The sequence below is a fragment of the Hibiscus syriacus genome, unplaced genomic scaffold (assembly GCF_006381635.1).
Source record: "Hibiscus syriacus cultivar Baekdansim isolate YM2019G1 unplaced genomic scaffold, ASM638163v2 tig00002919_pilon, whole genome shotgun sequence".
Taxonomy (NCBI): Eukaryota; Viridiplantae; Streptophyta; class Magnoliopsida; order Malvales; family Malvaceae; genus Hibiscus; species Hibiscus syriacus.
The window spans coordinates 1038368-1057560 of record NW_024061957.1 but is presented as its reverse complement, the minus strand read 5'-3'; the positions used below and the strand labels follow the sequence as shown (position 1 = coordinate 1057560).

Here is a 19193-nt window from a genome sequence, read left to right as displayed (position 1 = left end):
TGCAACGCGAAACTAAATTCGCGTTGCGATTTTCATTTTCGCATTACGATTCACTCGTTGTGATTTTCATTTCGCATTACGATTCTCTCGTTGCGATAGTCATTTCCGTGTTGCGATAGTCATATTCGCGTTGCGATTTTCGCGTTGCGATAGTCAAATGAATGTCTAATAAGTGATAACAACTGAACATATCATAGCAATGTTTAAACTCAAGTTACTAATACATGCCTAACTGAAAATGTTAAAAGTTCACACATAATATACACATAATACAACGTTTGCATTTAAAAATCACCTAAGTTAACAGTCCCAAAAGGTGAAGCCGGTTGTGATTGGGATTTTGATGAGGATCCATATTTTGGTAGAGGAAAAGATGATTGTGATTGCACTGGTGATCCACATGTCAACCTTGTATGACCACTTTCCTTGCACCGACTACATGTCGATCTCTTCTTCTCTTCACCCTTAGACGGTATACGATCGTGACTTTTTGGTCGGCCAGGTAGCCTTATGTCCATGGCTGGTGGCAAAACTGTTTGTAAATCATCTGGTATGTCACACTCAGAAGAATGTGGAATAGGGTAGACAATCTCGACATAAGTCTATCGATATACTTTTGTAGTGTAGCAATCCATAGCGTATGCGCTTGAATCATCTTGGTTTAGATGAAGAGCAACTTTTATAACATGGCCACACGGATAACCAGATGTTTGCCATTTTATACAACTACACGTCTTTGCATTTAGATCGACAAGCCCATTTAAGTTATTATCCAGTACTTCAAACAAAGTGTTTGAACATGGTTCAACTCTCCATGACGTTGACTTCACAACATGTTTCGTTATCTTTTTTTCAGTCCATGGTGAAACACGATGTTCCAATGTTCCTGTAAATTTAAATAAATAATACTTAGTAAAATATATGATAAGTTACAAATTTAAAGAAATAATACATGCATGATTTTTTTTCTTGTAGTACCACTGTTGAATAGAGGCTCGAAAAAACTCCATTAACATAGTAATGGGTAATTTCTGGGAATGACGACTTAGAGCGTTGATTGATTCTGCACTATTAGACGTCATGAAACCATATCTTGCTCCAAGTTGATGTACACTTGACCATCTTTCAAACCCGACATCTTCTAGTGTTTGAGCACACTGAGGCAAAACACGTCTTAAACAGTTTATATGCTTATTAAAATCCACATCCCAATAAGCTTTTACAGCCTTCCAGTTGTCCATTTGTGATTTTTTATACCAGCAGACCTTGATTTTAGATTTCTATACAAATGAACACCACAAAGTCCATGAAAAGCATATGGGAAACACCTTCTAACAACGTTGTCAATTGAGTTTGCCCTATCGGATATGATTGTCAGATTGCTAATAGAACCTATGCAATCCCTAAGATGCCCCATAAACCATGTCCATGAATCAGAGGTTTCAGATTTGCCAACCCCGTAAGCTATTGGCAGTATCCCATTGTTAGCATCCATGGTTACTGCTAATAAGTTTACTCCAAGGTATCGACCTTTTAAATTTGCTCCGTCAACTATAATAACTGGACGCATGCAATTAATAAACGAACGAATCTACAAAATCATATACACAAGAAATATAATCATTTAAATGTGAAATGCATGTAACTAACAAAAATGAGTCAACAAAATTATATTGATTTACTAACCGCAGCACCAATGGCGATAAACATCAACTCAAAACGTCCATCTCTATCTGTTTTGATATGAGTTACCGACCCAGGATTTTTCAGCTTTAAATTGTAACAATAAGCTAGCAGTTGGGCAAACGATGCTTCTGGCGACCCCCTCAATAATTCCAAGGCATAACATTTGGCTCTCCAAGCTTGAGAATATGAGATACTAATCTTGAACCGAGCATTCATGTCAGTCATAATTTCATTTCTCCGATATACCCTGCCATTCAAAAACATTAACTCATCCAGAAAACCACCCAACACATTTTTGTTTGCCTGTCTATGGTGAGGAAAAACTTGGGTTCTTGAACATGTATGTTTATCAATAAAAGTCCTAACTTGAAACATTTCGCAATCTTTTATCTTCTTTACAATCATACGCCACGTACAGTTTTTGTCAATCATACACCTTGTTTCGAAACGATCTTTGCTTGATTTGTTAACTTTTAGTTGATAGCCATCTTCCACACATTTCGTATACAAAGCTATCTTCAAGTCTTCCTTTGTATCAAAACAATCATCTTTCTTGATACGAATAATTTTTGTGTAACAATCAACTGCTATCTTTACCAACTCTTCTTCCGGTATCTGAAGTAATTCTGGCATATTCCAGTTATACTCCCGTGGTATTTTCTTCGGGGAATTTTCTTTGGGGATTTCTTCTTCTTCTTTTTCTTCTTCAGTGTTATATGAATTACAGAATGGATGTTCAACATGTTCATTTATAGTCGTAACTTTCTCCTCATTATCATCAACAATATCTTCCTCGGCAACGGCTGTTTCATCATCAAAATTCGGGTATTGGCCAATATCAAAATCATTACACGCAGGGTCTGTTTCTTCTTCTGAAAAATCATCAAAATCCGAGTATTGACCAAGATCAAAGTCCGGGTATTAACCAAGATCAAGTTTCGAATACTGACTAGTACTCACAATTTTTTCTGTTGGCTCATCATCGTCTAACTGGTCAATACGAAAACCGGAATTTGGTGCTGAAAGTTGATTGGGATTTGGATTAGGGAAAGGTTGTGGGGTTTGAGATTGTGTTTGGTATTGGAAATGTGGTGAAACAATATTTGCTTGGTGATGAAATTGTGGTGGAACCATTAAATTTTGAGCACCATAAATTGGGGTTGAAAAACTTAGTTGATTACTACCCGCTACTGACCCAACTTCACTACTTCTAGGTTCAACAACATACAATGTAACATCATCACTTGAAACACTAATGTAAGCAATGAATCGTTCAACATCTTCATTGTCGGTTAACAAATAAACTTTACTATTTCTCTGATAAGATAGCCTAAATCCACTTAAGGGCTCTAAATTCAATTTATTTACAACACGTAACATTAGAGTTTCATAAGTTAACTTTTTTAATGACAGTTTTAGTTGAAGATTCATGGGTAAATGCATATATTGTAAAACACCATGAACATTCTCTCAAGACCCTCCAAAACACAAATCTATCCAAACATGATCAACATTAGATGATTTCATTATTGTAAATTAATTTACTAAACAAACGAGCTGCGAAACTAAAACTTGTTGCCAGATGGGGAAGGATGTCGTTGGATATAGGAACGGATGTCACCGGAGAGTGATAGATGGAGATGGAAGAGTTGCGATTTAGGGATTTAGGTTATGAGTTGCTGCTGCTGCGTAGTTATATACCCAAAACATTTGTGTTGCGAAACTAAAACCTGTTGCGAATTCAGAAATCGAGTTGCGAATTTGAAATTCAGTATTGCGATAGTCAGAATCTCGTTGCAATAGTCAGAATCTCGTTGCGATAGTCAGATTCGCGTTGCGATTTACGTATTCGCATTGCGATTTACGTAATCGCATTGCGATTTTCCAAATTCGCGTTGCGAATATGAAAACTGATTTGCGATACCGGATATCGCGTTGCGAATTATCGATCGCATTGCGATTTAGTTGGTCATTTTGGCAAATCCAAAAAAAGTTGGTTAAAATCGTATATTATAAGGCATTTTTTGTCACTGAGGTTATTTTACTTATTCAAAATGAAAGCTTAACCTTTTTAAGTATAGGTGTTCGTCCTACGATTTCATTGATTAAAAAGAATATCATTATCTTAAAGATTCTAACTAATTTTTTTATGAAGCATAATACCATTATATTTACTTTATATAAATCTTGAAATTTCATGTATTTTTTGGTTTAATATTATTTTTAATTATTTTCTCACCAGATCACATATATTATTACATATTATATTTTGTAAAATTTATAATGATAAATGAATTTTAATCTTAAGTATATAAACTTAGAATTGATGTTTCCCTTCTTCTCTTTAAGGTAGGAATGGTTCAAAAAAACTCGAATTGATGCACATGCTATATATTGATATAATTAACATAAATATCATATTTAAAAATTTAATCTATTTTTAAAAAAGTGGTGGAAATTAATTGATTCAATGTTACATTGTTTGTACATTAAAATTATAATTAAATTGATAGAATGTATAAGTATTAAAGATTAAATGTATAATTTGATTGATACTCTTCCTAAATTATTTTTATAAAAGTTTTAATTATTTAATCTGTATCATTTAAATAATTAAATAATTTGATTGGCAAAATTTAATTTAATGATCAAAATATAATATTCTTATAATTTAGTGACAATACATTGAATTTACCCAATAATTTAAGTTCAAACATGATATAACTCAAATCCCATTACAACGTTATTGTGCGTTGCGGTCGCTCTCAAATTTACTTTGTTAAAAACCCTCAACAGGGAAGTCTTCAGAAGGTTTCTGGGCTTCGCTTGTTTTCTTCGATTTTTTTGTTTTGTCTGGAAAATTTTGAAGGCTAGTGGATTTCACCCTGGATTTCAAGGCGAGATTTTGATCTCTCAACTCTCTTTGATTCTCTTATCAATTTATTTTCTTATTTCAATTCGCTTTCATTCAAGGATCGGTGTTACAGTTGATTCATATTCCTTCGATTTTGGGAATTTTTCTAAAGGATACATTGGCCTATTTGATAAATTTTCTTAAATTTTAAATTGTTATTCGATATCTTTTCTTTTGGGCCTGTCGTTCGAGTTTGAATTTTGATTAAATTTATTCCCTTTCTAGAATAATGGTTTCGTGTCAAGTGTTTTGTTCATTTATCCTTTAGTTTTTCATAATTTATTTTTTAATAAATAAAATCCAACTGGAAAGATGAAACCAATAGTTGCAACTCGTTCGTGTGTAGCAAACTTTGTGATATATATATATATATATTTGCTAAAATATCTCTTATTCACCTTGGAGGTGTTATTATCCATATTTGACTGGTATGTGTTTAATGAAAGCTGTATATTATATATATGGTGAACTAATCTGAGAAAGTTGTTTTTTTAGCTGCCTTTTAGGGTTTATCGAGGCTGTGGTATTGAGGAAGTGCATAGAAAATTATAAATGGACATGAACACTATTGAAATGAGGGGCACTCCTCTCAGAGGGTACCGTCGAAGGAAGATGGTGCTGGATCTAAATTCTCCACCCTATGATATTAGAGAACAGGAGGGTACTTCGCAACAGGCTCGCCTCGAGGAAGTGACCTGCCATCCCATAGAACCTGAGCCATTTGATACCATTGATGTTGAAGCTATTGAAGATGATATAATTGAATCTTCTGCTACAGCATTTGCAGAGGTTTGCTTCTTCTGTTCAATATTTTTTTGTTTTCTTCCCTTTTAACTATATGGGATATATGTTTTCCTATGGATTCATTTCAATCATGGGTGTTACTGATTGTCTTGGGATTTTATGTCAGGCTAAAAATAATTCGAGGAGGAGCAGAAGGACTGTTGTTGATGTGGATTCAGGTAGTTTAATTTATGAGGGAAATATTTCCATCATGTTGCAGTACAAGGATGTTATGACAAAAGCTTGTTTTGATGCACCATTCCACCTTGTAAATTCATTTTATTTATCTAGATGAGGTTAAATATTCCTTCTTAATTTCATTATTCAGGTGCTCCGTACTATTCAATCATCAGTTAATTTTTTCTTGTTTCGTAAACATCAAATAATTAACAAGATTCGAGAAGGAACCTGTATGTCTTTTCTGCAGATGAATTTCTGAAAGGGGGAAATTTGAAACAAAATAATCACGCTACAGTTAACCAACACAACATGATCCAAGCGAAAGTCTAGGTCATATAGTCTGCTTTGAATTGATTAGAATAAGCTGATGGATCAAAATTATGTACTTTTGTGAATTGCACTAAAAACTGAAATAAATTGCAGATTCTTTGGAATGGGTGCTTTTTGTTAAGAATTAGTGACCAATGAGCAGTAAACTCATGTAATGTACTAATGTATTTGATATCTCTATAGTCTGTAATAGTTTATTGAGGGGATATAGTAGTATATAGTTTATTGAGGGGATATAATAGTATATAGTTTATTGAGGGGATATAGTAGTATATACACAAATTTATTACCCTATGTCTGAAGTTGATGTATCTCACATCTCTCTCCTTATAGGGCAGCCGGCTAGGTCAACTACTAATAATCGGAACAAACGTAGAAGACTTCCTCCGAGCCAGACGGTTATCAATTGTGATCATTACATTAATTTGGAAAACACGCCACAGTCTATTGTAAGCTATTGCTTCGTTTCATCATTCAAAATATATAATCTAATATTTTTGAGGAAAGAATGTACGAATATGGCTGGTCATCAGATTAAGACATTGTGATTGGACACCCCTTGTTACTATTGTCCATCCATGTGTTCTAATGACTGGTGCATCGTCGACTTTGATTAGATTTATGAATGTTTTGAGTCTCGTTAACTTTTCTATTGGCAGGTCAAGGAAATTATAAAGCCGCAACCACTGCCAAGGGAACCAACTTTCAATTGTCCAATTTGCATGGGTTTATTTACTGAGGAGATGTCGACAAGGTGTGGGCACATATTCTGCAAGGCATGCATTAAAGCTGCACTAGCTGTGCAGGGAAGATGCCCAACTTGCAGGAAAAAGGTCACCATGAAGGAACTAATTAGGGTTTTCCTTCCATCAGCCAGTTAAAGATGAGCTCTATGCCCAACTAGTGACGTAAGTTTACTATTCTATATCTTTATTTTAGGGTTAAATTTCCATTAGTGAAAGATAATAAGATCATAGGTTATTAAAGTGAATTATCAATTATGTTTGTCCAAATAATACTTCATTGTCAAAGACATGCTTATATTCTTTTTCGTGTGCTTGGGATTCGATGCTGTATTTTAATAAATGGGCACTTTATATAGAGCATTTTATTTACTGTAGTGGTATGGAGCTTGATGATTTCCCTTCATCTTTTCATATATTACAACTTTGGTAATGCTATTGTTTCTTCTTTTAAATTATATTCTGATTATGATTTTTGTTTTATTTCAGGGATAATTTGAACCGTCCTTGAATGGAGTTGGGATGTCAATGGAACAGATTTTTGAAGGGAAATGTTAACTAGTGCCTTTTAGCTGCAAAAGGAAGAAAAATATCAAAATTAGTAATTAAATAAGCCTTAACTAATTCCTATAGGCACTGGTTAAGCAAATCCTTCTCTGAATATTGGAGCATTTGACATGTAGCTTTAAACTCTGTTTGTGCTGATAATTTTTTTGATTAGTTATCCTAGCAGGTTTTTATTTTAAATTCCCGTAAACCCGAATCGATACTCAAATGGTTGGTACTGGTACTACTTTAAATTGACAGGTTACCATTCACTTGAGAGTACCGATACCTTTATTTTGGGTATTGATACCATGACTTATTTTTTTTTTTAATTTCCTAACTCAGTAGCATGTCTGGTAAGGATACCCAATCCTATGTTCGAATTTTTTTCCCAAGTTTGAAAAGCTACCTTGAACCGTAAGTTACCAGTGCCTCTCCTTGACTTGCATGATAAGTAATATAGTTTGTGATTCAAAATGGTTATAGCCTACTGGTAAGTTGTTATTATGTCTGGATTTACGAAGGACCCACTTTTGCTCGATTGAGCCTTCCGGGTAGGGCCGTCACATTTAGTAAATTTTACTCTTACATGAGATGAGCTTATTTCAGTTGCAGCAACTGACTACCATCAGCCTTGCATGATTGTTAGTAGGGCAGTTTTGGAGAGATGGATATAAGGGAAATGTGAACATTCATTTATTTAGGGCAAATTCACTAATCTAGACATCAATCCCCCAAATTGACACTTAATGGGCATCTACAATAAAACCTGTAAAGCATAACCCATCCCAATTCTCATTGATTTACGAGGCAATGACTGCTGTGATAGTTCACCCCTTAATCCACGCATAAAAAGATGTTGTAAAAGCTACTTACCCGAAATTGTGCCTGAAAATGCAATTGTATTAGCAATGTGGCTAACTGGATCAATCATAAGAACTACAACATGGTATGGTGGCTGAATCTTTTTCTTTATCATATTGAATCAGTCTACACAGTGTCACGACAAATTAGTTTGCACTAAATGCAAATAATGAAATACATTTTGGTATATATATTTGTTGTTGGCTTTTTGGCATCATTTCAGTATCATTAAAACAGCCATCTCGGGGATGAATGACCTGTGCTTTGGCGTTGTTTGACTGGTGGCTGCTCCGAGTTGTTCCGTTTCTTCATGATTGAGGAAACCGTAGGGCTGTAGTAGTCGTTACTTCTTTGAGAAGTTGCCCCTTGTGAGTAAGTCTTCTTTCCATGTATAAAGCTCCTCTGCTTCTCCAGCAGTGCCCTGCGAGCTGCTGGGTTTCTTTGAACAGCTCCCCATCTTGTGTAACCCACACAACTCTGGCTCCTTCCCACTTGCTGAAACTTCCCTTCTCTTGGACTTGTGTAGTTTCGACTCTCGGCAGTCTCGGCAGAGTACATGGTATCCCCCTCACTGCTGTACCCATTATACATCTCTGGACGTTCTACTGGAGATGAACTAGACTGGACCTCACTCTGGGCCCCGTTTACGGAAGCCATCGAGCCAACATCAGCATCCTCTCTGGGACTTGCATGTAGTCTATTCTTGATTTGCTCTTCTTCTCTCAATAGGATTTCTGGAGGAAGCTCCTTCAAAGCATTCTCACATGTATTCGGAAGCTCTTGTTTGTTAGGCCGCAGAACTACAGCAGTTTTCACAATCCTGGGAGGAAAATTTATATCCAAAAGCTGGATTTGGCTGGTTTCTTTCTTCCTAAGAGGGACAGCAGTCAACTTTGGTGATTCATATATTTCAGGTGTTGGGATTCCTTGTACATGCACAACATGTGGATCAGAACACGTCTCTTCTTCAATAGTGTTCGCTGCAGCGGAACTGCTTGGTCCTGGTTGATCCTTAACTTTCATGATTATATTTGATGAAGATGGAGTTATGTCACTATCATCTCCGGTTGATTTAAAAACCTGGCGCATTGTGAAGGATGCAGAAGAATGCTCACTCTTCTGGCCTGAAGACATCAACCTAATAATTGGTAGCTTAGGTTTGGTAACTTCATCAAGACTACCTTCCCAATGCTGGTTTAACCAGTCACAAATGATGGGAATGGGAATACCAAATTGCGTAGGAATATCTTTCTTACACGATGACGAGGATGAAGAAGTCATGGATGACTTGGTATTAGGAGAGGAAGCTAGCTTCATAGGATCACAAATCATAAATGCAAGGTTCCCATGTGAATCAAATCCGGCTGAGCCAGGGTTCCATATTATTCCATCAGTTGACAGTTTTATGAGGTTGTCTGTGGCAATCACCACCTTCCCTTCACCTATTGTTACTTCTTGTTTCTCGGTGCAACCTAGAAGGTAAACAGCACTTCCTAGATATAAATTTGGTTTAGAACACGTCTTCAAGTAATGAGGCTGGTGGCCCTGGGTATTTGATTCTCCATCCAGGGCATCTAAGCCCACAATTGTTAGATCTAAAACGGAGCTGGTAATGAAAAACCTGCAATCAGAATAAAGACCATGAATTAAATTTGGGGTTTTGCTTAAAAATGATATAAAAGAAATATTTCAGGAGACCCGGCACCTGTTTCTCTTAGTCCATGCATTACATCAGTAATCACAGGAGGAAAATCAATCATGAAAATATTAAGCCACAAAAATGGGCCAACCTAGAGATCAACCAGAATAACATTAACTGGCTAGAGCAAGTCAATTAAACAGAAGCGATCAGACTATTTTTCCAACTTATAATTGAATATCAAGAATTTCCCCTGGGGTCTGCAAGTGCGAGTGAACTAACCAGGACATCACCTATAGCCACCTCTACTTTTTGACTTCCAAAGGTAAGAACTTGCCTTCAACAAGGGGTTGAAAGGCAAGAACAGCATATGCAAAGGAAACATTACAATGTCAGGGTTGCATCAAGGGATAGGTTGAGAGGTAGGAGGAGGAATTCCCACTTAAATCCTAACATAAGGGTCAACACTCAAAAAACTAATGAAGGTAACTATCTAGAAGATCACATTAAACTTCGAAATTTCTTAGCTAGGATTGATAAATTATGTACATCACTGATGTACTGAGACAATGAAAATGCTAACGAACAGTATATTACTGAAGAATCAAGAAGCACAGACTGTATAAATTTTTACATATTAGTTAGCAAAATACATTTTTAAATGTTATCTAACACATTTGTGACCAAATCAAAGGATATTGTTCTGTCATGTGTGACACATATGGAAAAGAAAAGAAAAAGTAAAGATTTGGGATTCGCTTGAGAGCAACTACTAATAATGCCTGTTGATTTGCTACACAATTCAAACCCATATGATCAACGATTAATGTTATTGTATGTCTTGCATTTTCCTTTGCTGCACTAATGTAATAGATAAGTGTCCTTGTATTAAACTAACTAAACAATGAAAATTAAATTAAACCCCTCTCATGCCATATAGGCAAAGTTGAATTTTCTTGTAAATAACCGGTTTTAGAGAATGTACCACATTTCATATTCATCCAAAGAACTTCACTGAAGAAAGATGATACTTGAGTTAACGTGAAGTACTATGAACCTTTGAATATAAAAAATAATTTAACTTCTTGGTGAAAAATGAGGTACACATTGCAATTATGCAGGCATTCGTAGTAAATTTATGGCGGTGAAATGTCAACAAAAAAGGAAGAAAAAACAAGTTGAAACTATAACAAAGATCACTAAGGAATGATATTTTAATAATGTGAACTTTACAGAAAAGGTCAGGCCAAAATAATTACCTCAATCAAATCTCAAAGCTGAGAATTCTACGAAGTGTGGAAAATAATTCTCCAACTATCAATCTTGGACCCACGTTTCTTTAATCAACTAATCATAATTCAATGGCATTTTCATGATAATATGAAATGGAATTAAAATCCCTCATTTTTCCTATTACAAACCGGAAAAAAGAAGAGGAAAAATACCTGTGAGGAACGAGAGTGGCAGCAACATCGTTTTGGAGCCGGATCTCGGAGCTCTCAGCAGCAGCTACAGAAGGGAGGTTAACGTGAGTAGTTAAGAGAAGATTCCGGTGGATGAGAAATCCGGTAACCGAGATTCCATCACCGGAGGCGCCGATGATTCTGGCCATTGTCGGAGCTTTACTCGAGAAAATGGTGCCCTTCATTCTTTCCGACTTGCTAACTCCTTTACAAAAACACCATGACTCTCTTAAACCACCCATGTTTTCTTTCCTTTTGAATTTGTAATGCTTCAACGAGTCGAGAGAAATGGGGTTTTGGTTTTGGCTTCTTTTTTTCAAAGGACTGGATCTGGAGAGAGTGTCATTGAACTATCGAAGGTGTCGGAGTAGAAAAGTAATGGGAATGTAAAGTGTTTGAAAGTATGCTTCGCTGAGAAAAAACAAGGGAGTTGGAAGAAATAGAGCGCCAGGACATGAAGGAGGAGACGAGATGGTCGTGAAATGAGTAAAGGAAAATAGGATATGGAGGGGGTGCTTTTGAGCTGGAATCTGCCTCTTGGCCTTAAAAAAGGAACAATTTTTAAAAAAAAAAAATCTGAAAAAAGACGGTGCAAGAGAGCTGGAATGTAATAAAACATTATTATTAATATTACAAAATTTAATCAGGGTCACTATTATAAATAATCGATCAAGTGAAATGATAAAAAATTGTATTCAAATCTTTATTTAATATTAATTTCAAATTATATAAGTTAATTATTAATTTATTCAAACATTCATTATAATTCACCTTCTTATATTATTGTATAATATATAAAAGTATTTACATGACAAATAATAAATTTTAACAGTTTTATTCACGAAAGAATGTGATTGACCCTATATTAATAGTGTAGGGATGAAATTAAAATATTTAAAAAAATAATTTAAAATGATGTTATAATTTAAGGTGTTTAGTGCAATTAACAAGTGCTTGGTAGGGGACCATTCAGTCTTTTTCAGACAATTATTTTTAGTACCGGCTTGTGTTTTCTTTTTTTACTTTGGGTAACGAAATTGACGTTTGCTTGCTCATCTTTAAAATTGTGTTTGGGGAATACCCACTTTATAAATTCATGTACTAATAAAATATGAGAATTCAACAAATACAATGGCAAGTAACATGGAAATTGGCCATACAAGCCCTTAAAAAAATGAAATTCGTGTCGACTCTTCAATTCCAAGATACGACTAGTGACACTGTCGTTCTCAAAAGCTAAAACATATTAAAACGTTGAATTTGGAGTAAAATATAATAAAATAATCACTAGTTTTATCAAAATTCAAAATAATTATTTTTTAATAATTTGATAAGATTAATAATCTTTTTAAATAATTATTTAAATATGGACATAGGATGTGCTTTACCCTTTCTCAGAAGTTGGGGAAACTTCAAAGCGACAAATTTTGCACTCGTGATGCGCAAAGAAAGGGGTCATTTGTTGGAGCATGGAACAAGTTAGAAAATTTAAGAGGAAAAGCATACCGTCAAGGTACTCGGCCTCATGCATGTCGAATACGGGTGTATATGTAGATATGGCTATATTTTTCTTTTAAAAAAATCTTTTTGGAAGATCTTCCAGATCACATCCTCTTGTTGTCAAACACGAGTGTCGAATAAGAATAATCTGAGCAACATACTAGACTGAGACAAGAGTGGATCATATCAATTAGAGGTCAACCGATCCAAAATATGATGAACAATGAAGCTTTGTTCAGATTTCGATGTGTTCTATTGATGTGAAATTACTCAACAAATGGTAACTCATTTGTTTTACCAAATATACTCCTCAACAGACGTTAGACACAGAGGAAATAATTCTTCTATGAAAGTAATGCAGACTTTGTAGTTAGTTCCCAATTTGTACCTTTTCTCTCTGTTCCAAAACAGATGTCCATCGGTAAAGCTCGCAGCAATTTGTTCTCACTTGAGTCGAAGAAGAGATGTTATCGGAAAAACTATCAGTCGGAACCAACATCAACCCCTTTCTGCTTCAGGAAGTCCTTGGCTTCTGCAATGTCCTATGAACATACCACATATTATAGAACCACGGATAACTAATCACACCAATAAATTATAATTGTTGCCATCGTCAAACTCATCCAAACTTCTCAGAAGATGTTAAGAAGAACATACCGGGAAAACAAAAGGAGAGGATGTACGCGAATAAAACGGGACAGAGAGAAGCAAAATACCTGCTGCAGCAGCAATGCTTCTTCGGGGCAAGTAGGGAATCGCATTAGACCAACTCCGACCATTAATAAACCATAGCATCCAAGTGACACAATAAAATAGATGGGAAGCTGGAAAAATGCATAAGTAGGGAAATGCATAAGTGGACATATATAACAGAACACTAAAGCAAGAAAAGAAACTCACCAACCAAGTATGGCTTTGTGGTATTATAGATGCCTGCAAGAGGCCGATCCAAAGTGCAGAGATGACCACCAGCAGAGAGAGAAGCTTTAGAACATGCTTCATCGGATTGGCAATGAAAACTAGCTCAGAACTCCTGATTTTATTTCAAACCACTTAAACCTTTAAACAGATGAAGAAAAACTGTGCAGCTGAAAAATCGAAATGCATAAGCAATGGGAAGCTAGACTGCAAAATGAAGTAGACAAAATCACCAAGAAAGGAGTTCTGGAGATAAATAGAAACAACAATCAGTTTGCCCACTCTTCATTATCGGTTGGGGAAAAAAATGAAAAAAACACAACAGAAACAACAATGAACATGCTACAAATAGTATTATCTTCCTCCAATACATTGGAGATAAAAAGTTATCAACTGCTACATTCAATACAATGGTACATTAACTAACATTAAAGAGCTCCTTAGGGGCACTCGTTAGCAAACCCAGTTTTCATATCCAGTTTACTCTAAGAGATGGAGCAGAAATATTATTTAGTAATCATTCCATGATCATGTAACTCAAAGCCCTAGCTCAAAACGTCCCCAGCATCAGCTGATGAACTCACGTATAGGGATCAGTCATTTCTCAAATCTACATTACTTAGCTAAACACCTAAAACCAATTTAAACGAAGAAAAATAAACGCACACAATTAAAGGAAAAGTAATCCAAACAGATCGAAACTATATAAACTGTCATCAGATGCAATAGCTAGTTAAAAAATTTCCTTTTTTTATTTAATTTTCTTCAAAGTTCAATTTTGCTTTCTGCAACAAAGGAATCCAAAGCCTATGGTTCTCATTAAAAAATTCATTGGAAGTTTCAATTTATTATTTCTGTTTACTCAAACAATCAAATGGAATAATGAGTAAATCGAGTAATTAAAGAATATACCTTTGACGATATAGGGGAAGAGTCAATTGGATCGGCAGCCGAAGAAGAAGAACATGGAACCGGAAAGCAAGACAAAAGGCAGGGAGAGGTATTTTTCAACTGGTTTCGAACATGAAACTTGGGTTATTTGGGCTCCAATTTGAGTTTGAAGAAAGCAAAAGAATAAAGAAAACAAAACTGGGCTTTTGCCAAAGAGAAAGACACCAAAGTTGGATATTTTAGGCTTTGGGCTTTAGTTTAAAGAAACAAAAGTTGGGATTTTTCTTTAACCCCACAATGGTTAATCATGAATTATTGAAAAAACACGATCGTTAATTATGAAATATGATAAATCTTAGGAGGTAAACTGGACCGGAGGGGACAAACCTTCCTGCAAACTCCGATACCCTTCTCATTATTTGAACAAGCCATTCCACCAATCAATCGAATCAGCAATCGAGCGATGAGGACGACGGGTGGGAGCGACGTGGAGGCGGGATTCGCCAAGCTACAAGGGGAAGACTTCGAATACTACATGCAAACCTACTCCATAATGCTCGGCCGCAACTCCAAGAAATCCACCGTCGACGTCGACTTAGCGAGCCTCGGAGGCGGTATGAACATTTCCCGCCACCACGCCCGCATCTTTTACGACTTCACCCGACGCCGTTTCGCGCTCGAAGTCCTCGGCAAAAACGGCTGCCTCGTCGAAGGTGTCCTCCACCTTCCTGGTAACCCTCCCGTCAAGCTCGATTCACAGGACCTCCTCCAAATCGGGGACAAACAGTTTTACTTTCTTCTCCCCGTGAGGAGTATTCTCGGTGGAGCCCTTGCGCCTAGGCACCATGTTTCGATTTACCAGACGGCGGGTGCAGGGTCAGCAGCTGGAGGTGTACCGCATTATGCTCATCATGGCGGTGCGGAAATGGGAAGGACGGTGGGTTCCGTGGCGGGTTCTGCTGCGATGGCGGGAGCTAAGAAGGGCAGAGGAAGAGAGTATTATGAAGAGGATTACGGGGAGGAAGAAGATGTTGGGAGTGGTGGGAAGAAGGTTAGGAGGGAAGATTGGTATAGTAGGACGGAGGCCGGATCCGGAGGGAAAGTGGGGTTGACCGGAGTATTAGGTCAGTATAGTTCGCTATTTTTTTTCTCTTAAAGTTTATCATTTATGCGATTGTTTGATCACATTTTGTCTTTTATTATTTCCTGGTAGTTGTCATTGTGGAACTCTAGGAAGAAAACTTGTCATTCTTCAACCATTGCTTTTTAAATTTTATTGTTTTCTGAATATTTAGTTATTGATGATACAGAACCAAATTTGCTTCTTGTTTTAGGATACTTATGTTCCAACATAGAGTTCTGCTATTACTTGCCTTAACTATTTAGCTCCTTGGTTCATTCTCTCCAATGTTATTATTCTTGGTTTTTCTTTGCAGCGCTCAAAATACGCTTCTAGATTGAACACTAATCCTTTTTTCCAGGTGGTCTTTTTGTTTCTAATCTTCATTCTTGTTGATATCCTGGTTTAATCTGTGAGATCATTTTTTTCTATGAGCATCCCGTTGCATTATTCCTTAAATTATCAGCAGTGCTTACCTGCAGCACCTACTGAATCATGATCTGGTTTTGGAGAATCACACTAATTCATTGGGCTGTCCTGGCTTTGAGTTATTTTTACTTCTTTGGTAGTCAGTAAAGATACTCCTTAGGAATTGCAGAGTCTGCAGAACATCAAATGCAGTCATCTTCAAGCTTTTAATGAAATTACTAACAGTGCCTCCATAGAAGAGAGAGAAGAATGTTTGGAAGTACTGATTGACACTGGTTTAATACTCTATAGATGTTACAAATTGCCGTAATTGGTCAGTCATGGTGGGCTGAATTTGGTTTTCTGGCACTTGTTATGTTTTGTTGCCACTCACATGCTCATTACTCTTTGGCCTTTCTCATAATATTATTGGCTGTTGTTTCTTTTTCTATGACTCTACTATTTGTTATTTAGCTTATTATTGGTGTTAATCAGATTATATCTTTGAAACGGAATCATACTATTAAGACATCCTGCCTCTCAACCTGAAAATAAGCAAGATTTTAGTTGCCAAAGTATGTTTTTCGGTTACCATGTAGTCTATGAGATTTTAGGTGTATTAGTCATGATAAATCAGCTATGCATTGCAGTCTCTATCATTTCAAAAGTTGCATTTGACTTTTATCGCACCAAAAAATGATTTATAAGATTTCATGAACCGGTTCCATTGTTTTCTGATGCCCTTTCTCTTTCTTTTTGGTCATACACTGACCCACGAGCAGCTTTTCATCCTTGTACATGAGCTTTCATTCATTTATGTTGTTCTCATTCAGTTCATCGATATTTTTCTCTCTATATTTTACCTGAACTTCGGAACTGAAGGTTCCTCCTTTGGATAATAAATACCATTCCATTGGCATGGTAATATCTGCATTTCCAGCAGAGAAGAAAGGGGAGGGAAGATCAAGAGTTGACCGTGAATCAGATAATCAACAACTTATGCAGTTGGAAGAAAAGGATGTGGTTTCTTCTGTAGCTACTTTGCTTTCGGATCTTTGTGGTCCTGGAGAATGGATGGCCATGGAGAAACTCCACACTGAGGTTAGGTTTGAGCTTTGAGTGATTTAAATCTTATTTTAGTTCCATTTCTTTTGGCCCTGCATCTTTTTACTGCTTTTTGGTGATGACACTCCTATCTAGTTGACTGTAGTCCTTGTGTTTTCTTTTGATTCTCCCCTTATTTTTGTTCTTTAAAAATTTTGGCATGGAAATTTTAGCGTAGAAGTGCACTTAAAAGTTAGGGAGGCCATGAATACAATCTATACGCATCGGGGAAAGAAAAAAGAAGAGAGTCTTTGTGAAGAAATGATAATGGCAACAATCACCACTAATAGTGCTACTTATTTATTTTTCTCCTCATGTGTGTTTCCTTTTTGCCTCTGCAATTTAGAGGGGAAAACAAGATTTAATCTGTCATAATTTATTGATTTTAAATTGCTCAAATTCTTTCCTCTCCTAATTTCCTTTTGTTTGAAGTGGCTATAAATTCAATGATTTAGAGGTTGTGTAATCTCCTTGACATGTTTGGATGTCCGGAATAGGAATGGCAACGGGGCGGGTTCGGGGCGAGTTTTGCTCGACCCGTCCCCGAACCCGAAATGAATCCCCGACCCCGACCCGATCCCCGACGGGGTTTTTATCGGGGCGCCCCGTCGGGGATTTTTTTTGCCCCGAACCCGATCCAAAATATTATACCCGAACCCGAACCCGAAAATATTATATATATAATTAATATAAAATATATAAAATATTATATATAATTAATATAAAAATATAAAATATTATATATATATATATATAATCAGGGCGGGGATACCTTGCCCCGAATCCGAACCCTAAAAATTCCCCGATACCCGACCCGAACTTGATCGGGTTTCGGGTTTCCCCGTCGGGTTCGGGTCATTCTGCCATCCCTAGTCCGGAAAGTTGAACGGATCTCCATTGTCTAATGTTTGCTTAAGAGTTTTGATTTTTTTTCCTGCTTTGTGTTTTCTCTCATTTGGTTTATCTCAGCCTTTATATTTTACAAGATTGCTTACTTTGCCTTTCTTGTTACAGTTGGTTGAGTGTTAGACTGTTAAAGAACATGCACGTGTATTGCTGTTAAAGAAATATGCACATGTATTAAGCAGTTAGTCTGTTAAGTGGTTAGCTGGAGTTGTTAGGCAGTTAGAGGAAAGCTGATGAGCATTGTATCTCTTATAAATTGGTGTACTTGTTGATATGAAAGATCATCCTTTTCCTGTGTAAATACACCATTGAAATTAGTTTTCTAAGAAGTTTGTTAGTAATAAGTAGTTAATATTTGATTGTAATTTGGGCTATATAAAACCTGGCTTAGAAGAGGGTTTTGACCCAAGCATTTTGTAATTCATTTTCACATTGAATAAAAGAATGTCCTCTAATAATTCTAGCTAACTCTTTCACAGCTTCTCATCTCCATTCACTGTCGTTTACCTTTTGGGCATCTCTTGGCCACCATGCCTCCTTTCTCACATTGAGCAATTTAGTAATGTCTGGCATCATAGCAGAGTTCGAAGATATCTTACATCCGAGGACTGGCCTGGTCCCGAATCCAAGGGGAAACCATGGTATGGTCTGCTTATGTTGTTGAGAAAATACCCTGAACACTTTGTCATCAACACAAGATCCAAGGGTCGGGTAACACAGGAGTTCGTCTCTCTTGTATCTTTACTTTCGTAGAGCAACGGTAACACGAACTGCACAAACAGCATTCCCTTACATGGTCATCTTACATGCCATGTTTGGGAAGTCAGAAATTGTGGAGTGTAGCATATGAAGATGCTAATGTTCTTCTCTCTTTATCTCCTTTTAGATTCACTCACTTTGAGCTCTGAACTGGGCTGTATGCATTTAAGATGTATTGGCAATTTGGCATCAATTTTCATTTATTATTTTGCCTTCCTTTGGATGAATTCTCAGCTCATTTTATGATGTCAATGAAACTTTCCTTCCAGGAAAGAGGGTAATATTCACCGGCAACATTCTAATATTAGCAAGGGTAAAGTACACCAGAGAGCGTTGAATTATGTTAAAATGGTTGTTTTGGTCAATAAATCTTTAAAAGTTATAAATTTGATCATTAAAGTTGTCAAATTTTATTCATACCTAATCACATTCGAATAAA

At 36.3% G+C, this 19193-nt stretch overlaps 4 protein-coding genes across 8 annotated transcripts; 2 read left to right on the top strand and 2 right to left on the bottom strand.

Moving 5' to 3' along the window:
- The first annotated feature begins 4443 nt into the window (after positions 1 to 4443).
- LOC120165099 (E3 ubiquitin-protein ligase RNF4-like) lies at positions 4444 to 7360 on the top strand. Of its 2 annotated transcripts, none has more exons than XM_039174692.1 (6): positions 4444 to 4583; positions 5107 to 5389; positions 5511 to 5562; positions 6227 to 6342; positions 6553 to 6801; positions 7126 to 7360. In XM_039174692.1, exons 2-5 carry the CDS (start codon positions 5153 to 5155, stop codon positions 6772 to 6774), a joined length of 627 nt encoding a protein of 208 aa, XP_039030623.1. In that variant the 5' UTR covers positions 4444 to 4583; positions 5107 to 5152; the 3' UTR covers positions 6775 to 6801; positions 7126 to 7360. The 2 variants fall into 2 exon arrangements, with proteins under 2 accessions (XP_039030623.1, XP_039030614.1); XM_039174683.1 differs by having other exon boundaries at positions 5096 to 5389.
- A 681-nt stretch (positions 7361 to 8041) lies between these two features.
- LOC120165039 lies at positions 8042 to 11675 on the bottom strand. Of its 2 annotated transcripts, none has more exons than XM_039174635.1 (2): positions 11131 to 11675; positions 8042 to 9667 (listed from the first exon to the last, which is right to left on the bottom strand). In XM_039174635.1, the coding sequence occupies exons 1-2, from the start codon at positions 11388 to 11390 to the stop codon at positions 8275 to 8277; spliced, it is 1653 nt and encodes a 550-aa protein (XP_039030566.1). In that variant the 5' UTR covers positions 11391 to 11675; the 3' UTR covers positions 8042 to 8274. The 2 variants fall into 2 exon arrangements, with proteins under 2 accessions (XP_039030566.1, XP_039030571.1); XM_039174640.1 differs by lacking the exon at positions 11131 to 11675 and adding an exon at positions 9837 to 10169.
- A 1134-nt stretch (positions 11676 to 12809) lies between these two features.
- LOC120165114 (dolichol-phosphate mannose synthase subunit 3-like) lies at positions 12810 to 14611 on the bottom strand. 3 transcript variants are annotated; one of them, XM_039174708.1, is made up of 5 exons: positions 14479 to 14611; positions 14128 to 14197; positions 13549 to 13736; positions 13365 to 13472; positions 12810 to 13190 (listed from the first exon to the last, which is right to left on the bottom strand). In XM_039174708.1, exons 3-5 carry the CDS (start codon positions 13648 to 13650, stop codon positions 13131 to 13133), a joined length of 270 nt encoding a protein of 89 aa, XP_039030639.1. In that variant the 5' UTR covers positions 13651 to 13736; positions 14128 to 14197; positions 14479 to 14611; the 3' UTR covers positions 12810 to 13130. The 3 variants fall into 3 exon arrangements, with proteins under 3 accessions (XP_039030639.1, XP_039030634.1, XP_039030646.1); XM_039174703.1 differs by lacking the exon at positions 14128 to 14197; XM_039174715.1 differs by lacking the exon at positions 14128 to 14197 and having other exon boundaries at positions 13549 to 13681; positions 14479 to 14572.
- Positions 14612 to 14794: 183 nt separating this feature from the next.
- On the top strand, positions 14795 to 18981 carry LOC120165136 (FHA domain-containing protein FHA2-like). Its single transcript, XM_039174723.1, has 3 exons — positions 14795 to 15581; positions 16920 to 17088; positions 18541 to 18981. The coding sequence occupies exons 1-3, from the start codon at positions 14921 to 14923 to the stop codon at positions 18746 to 18748; spliced, it is 1038 nt and encodes a 345-aa protein (XP_039030654.1). The 5' UTR covers positions 14795 to 14920; the 3' UTR covers positions 18749 to 18981.
- Positions 18982 to 19193: the final 212 nt, after the last annotated feature.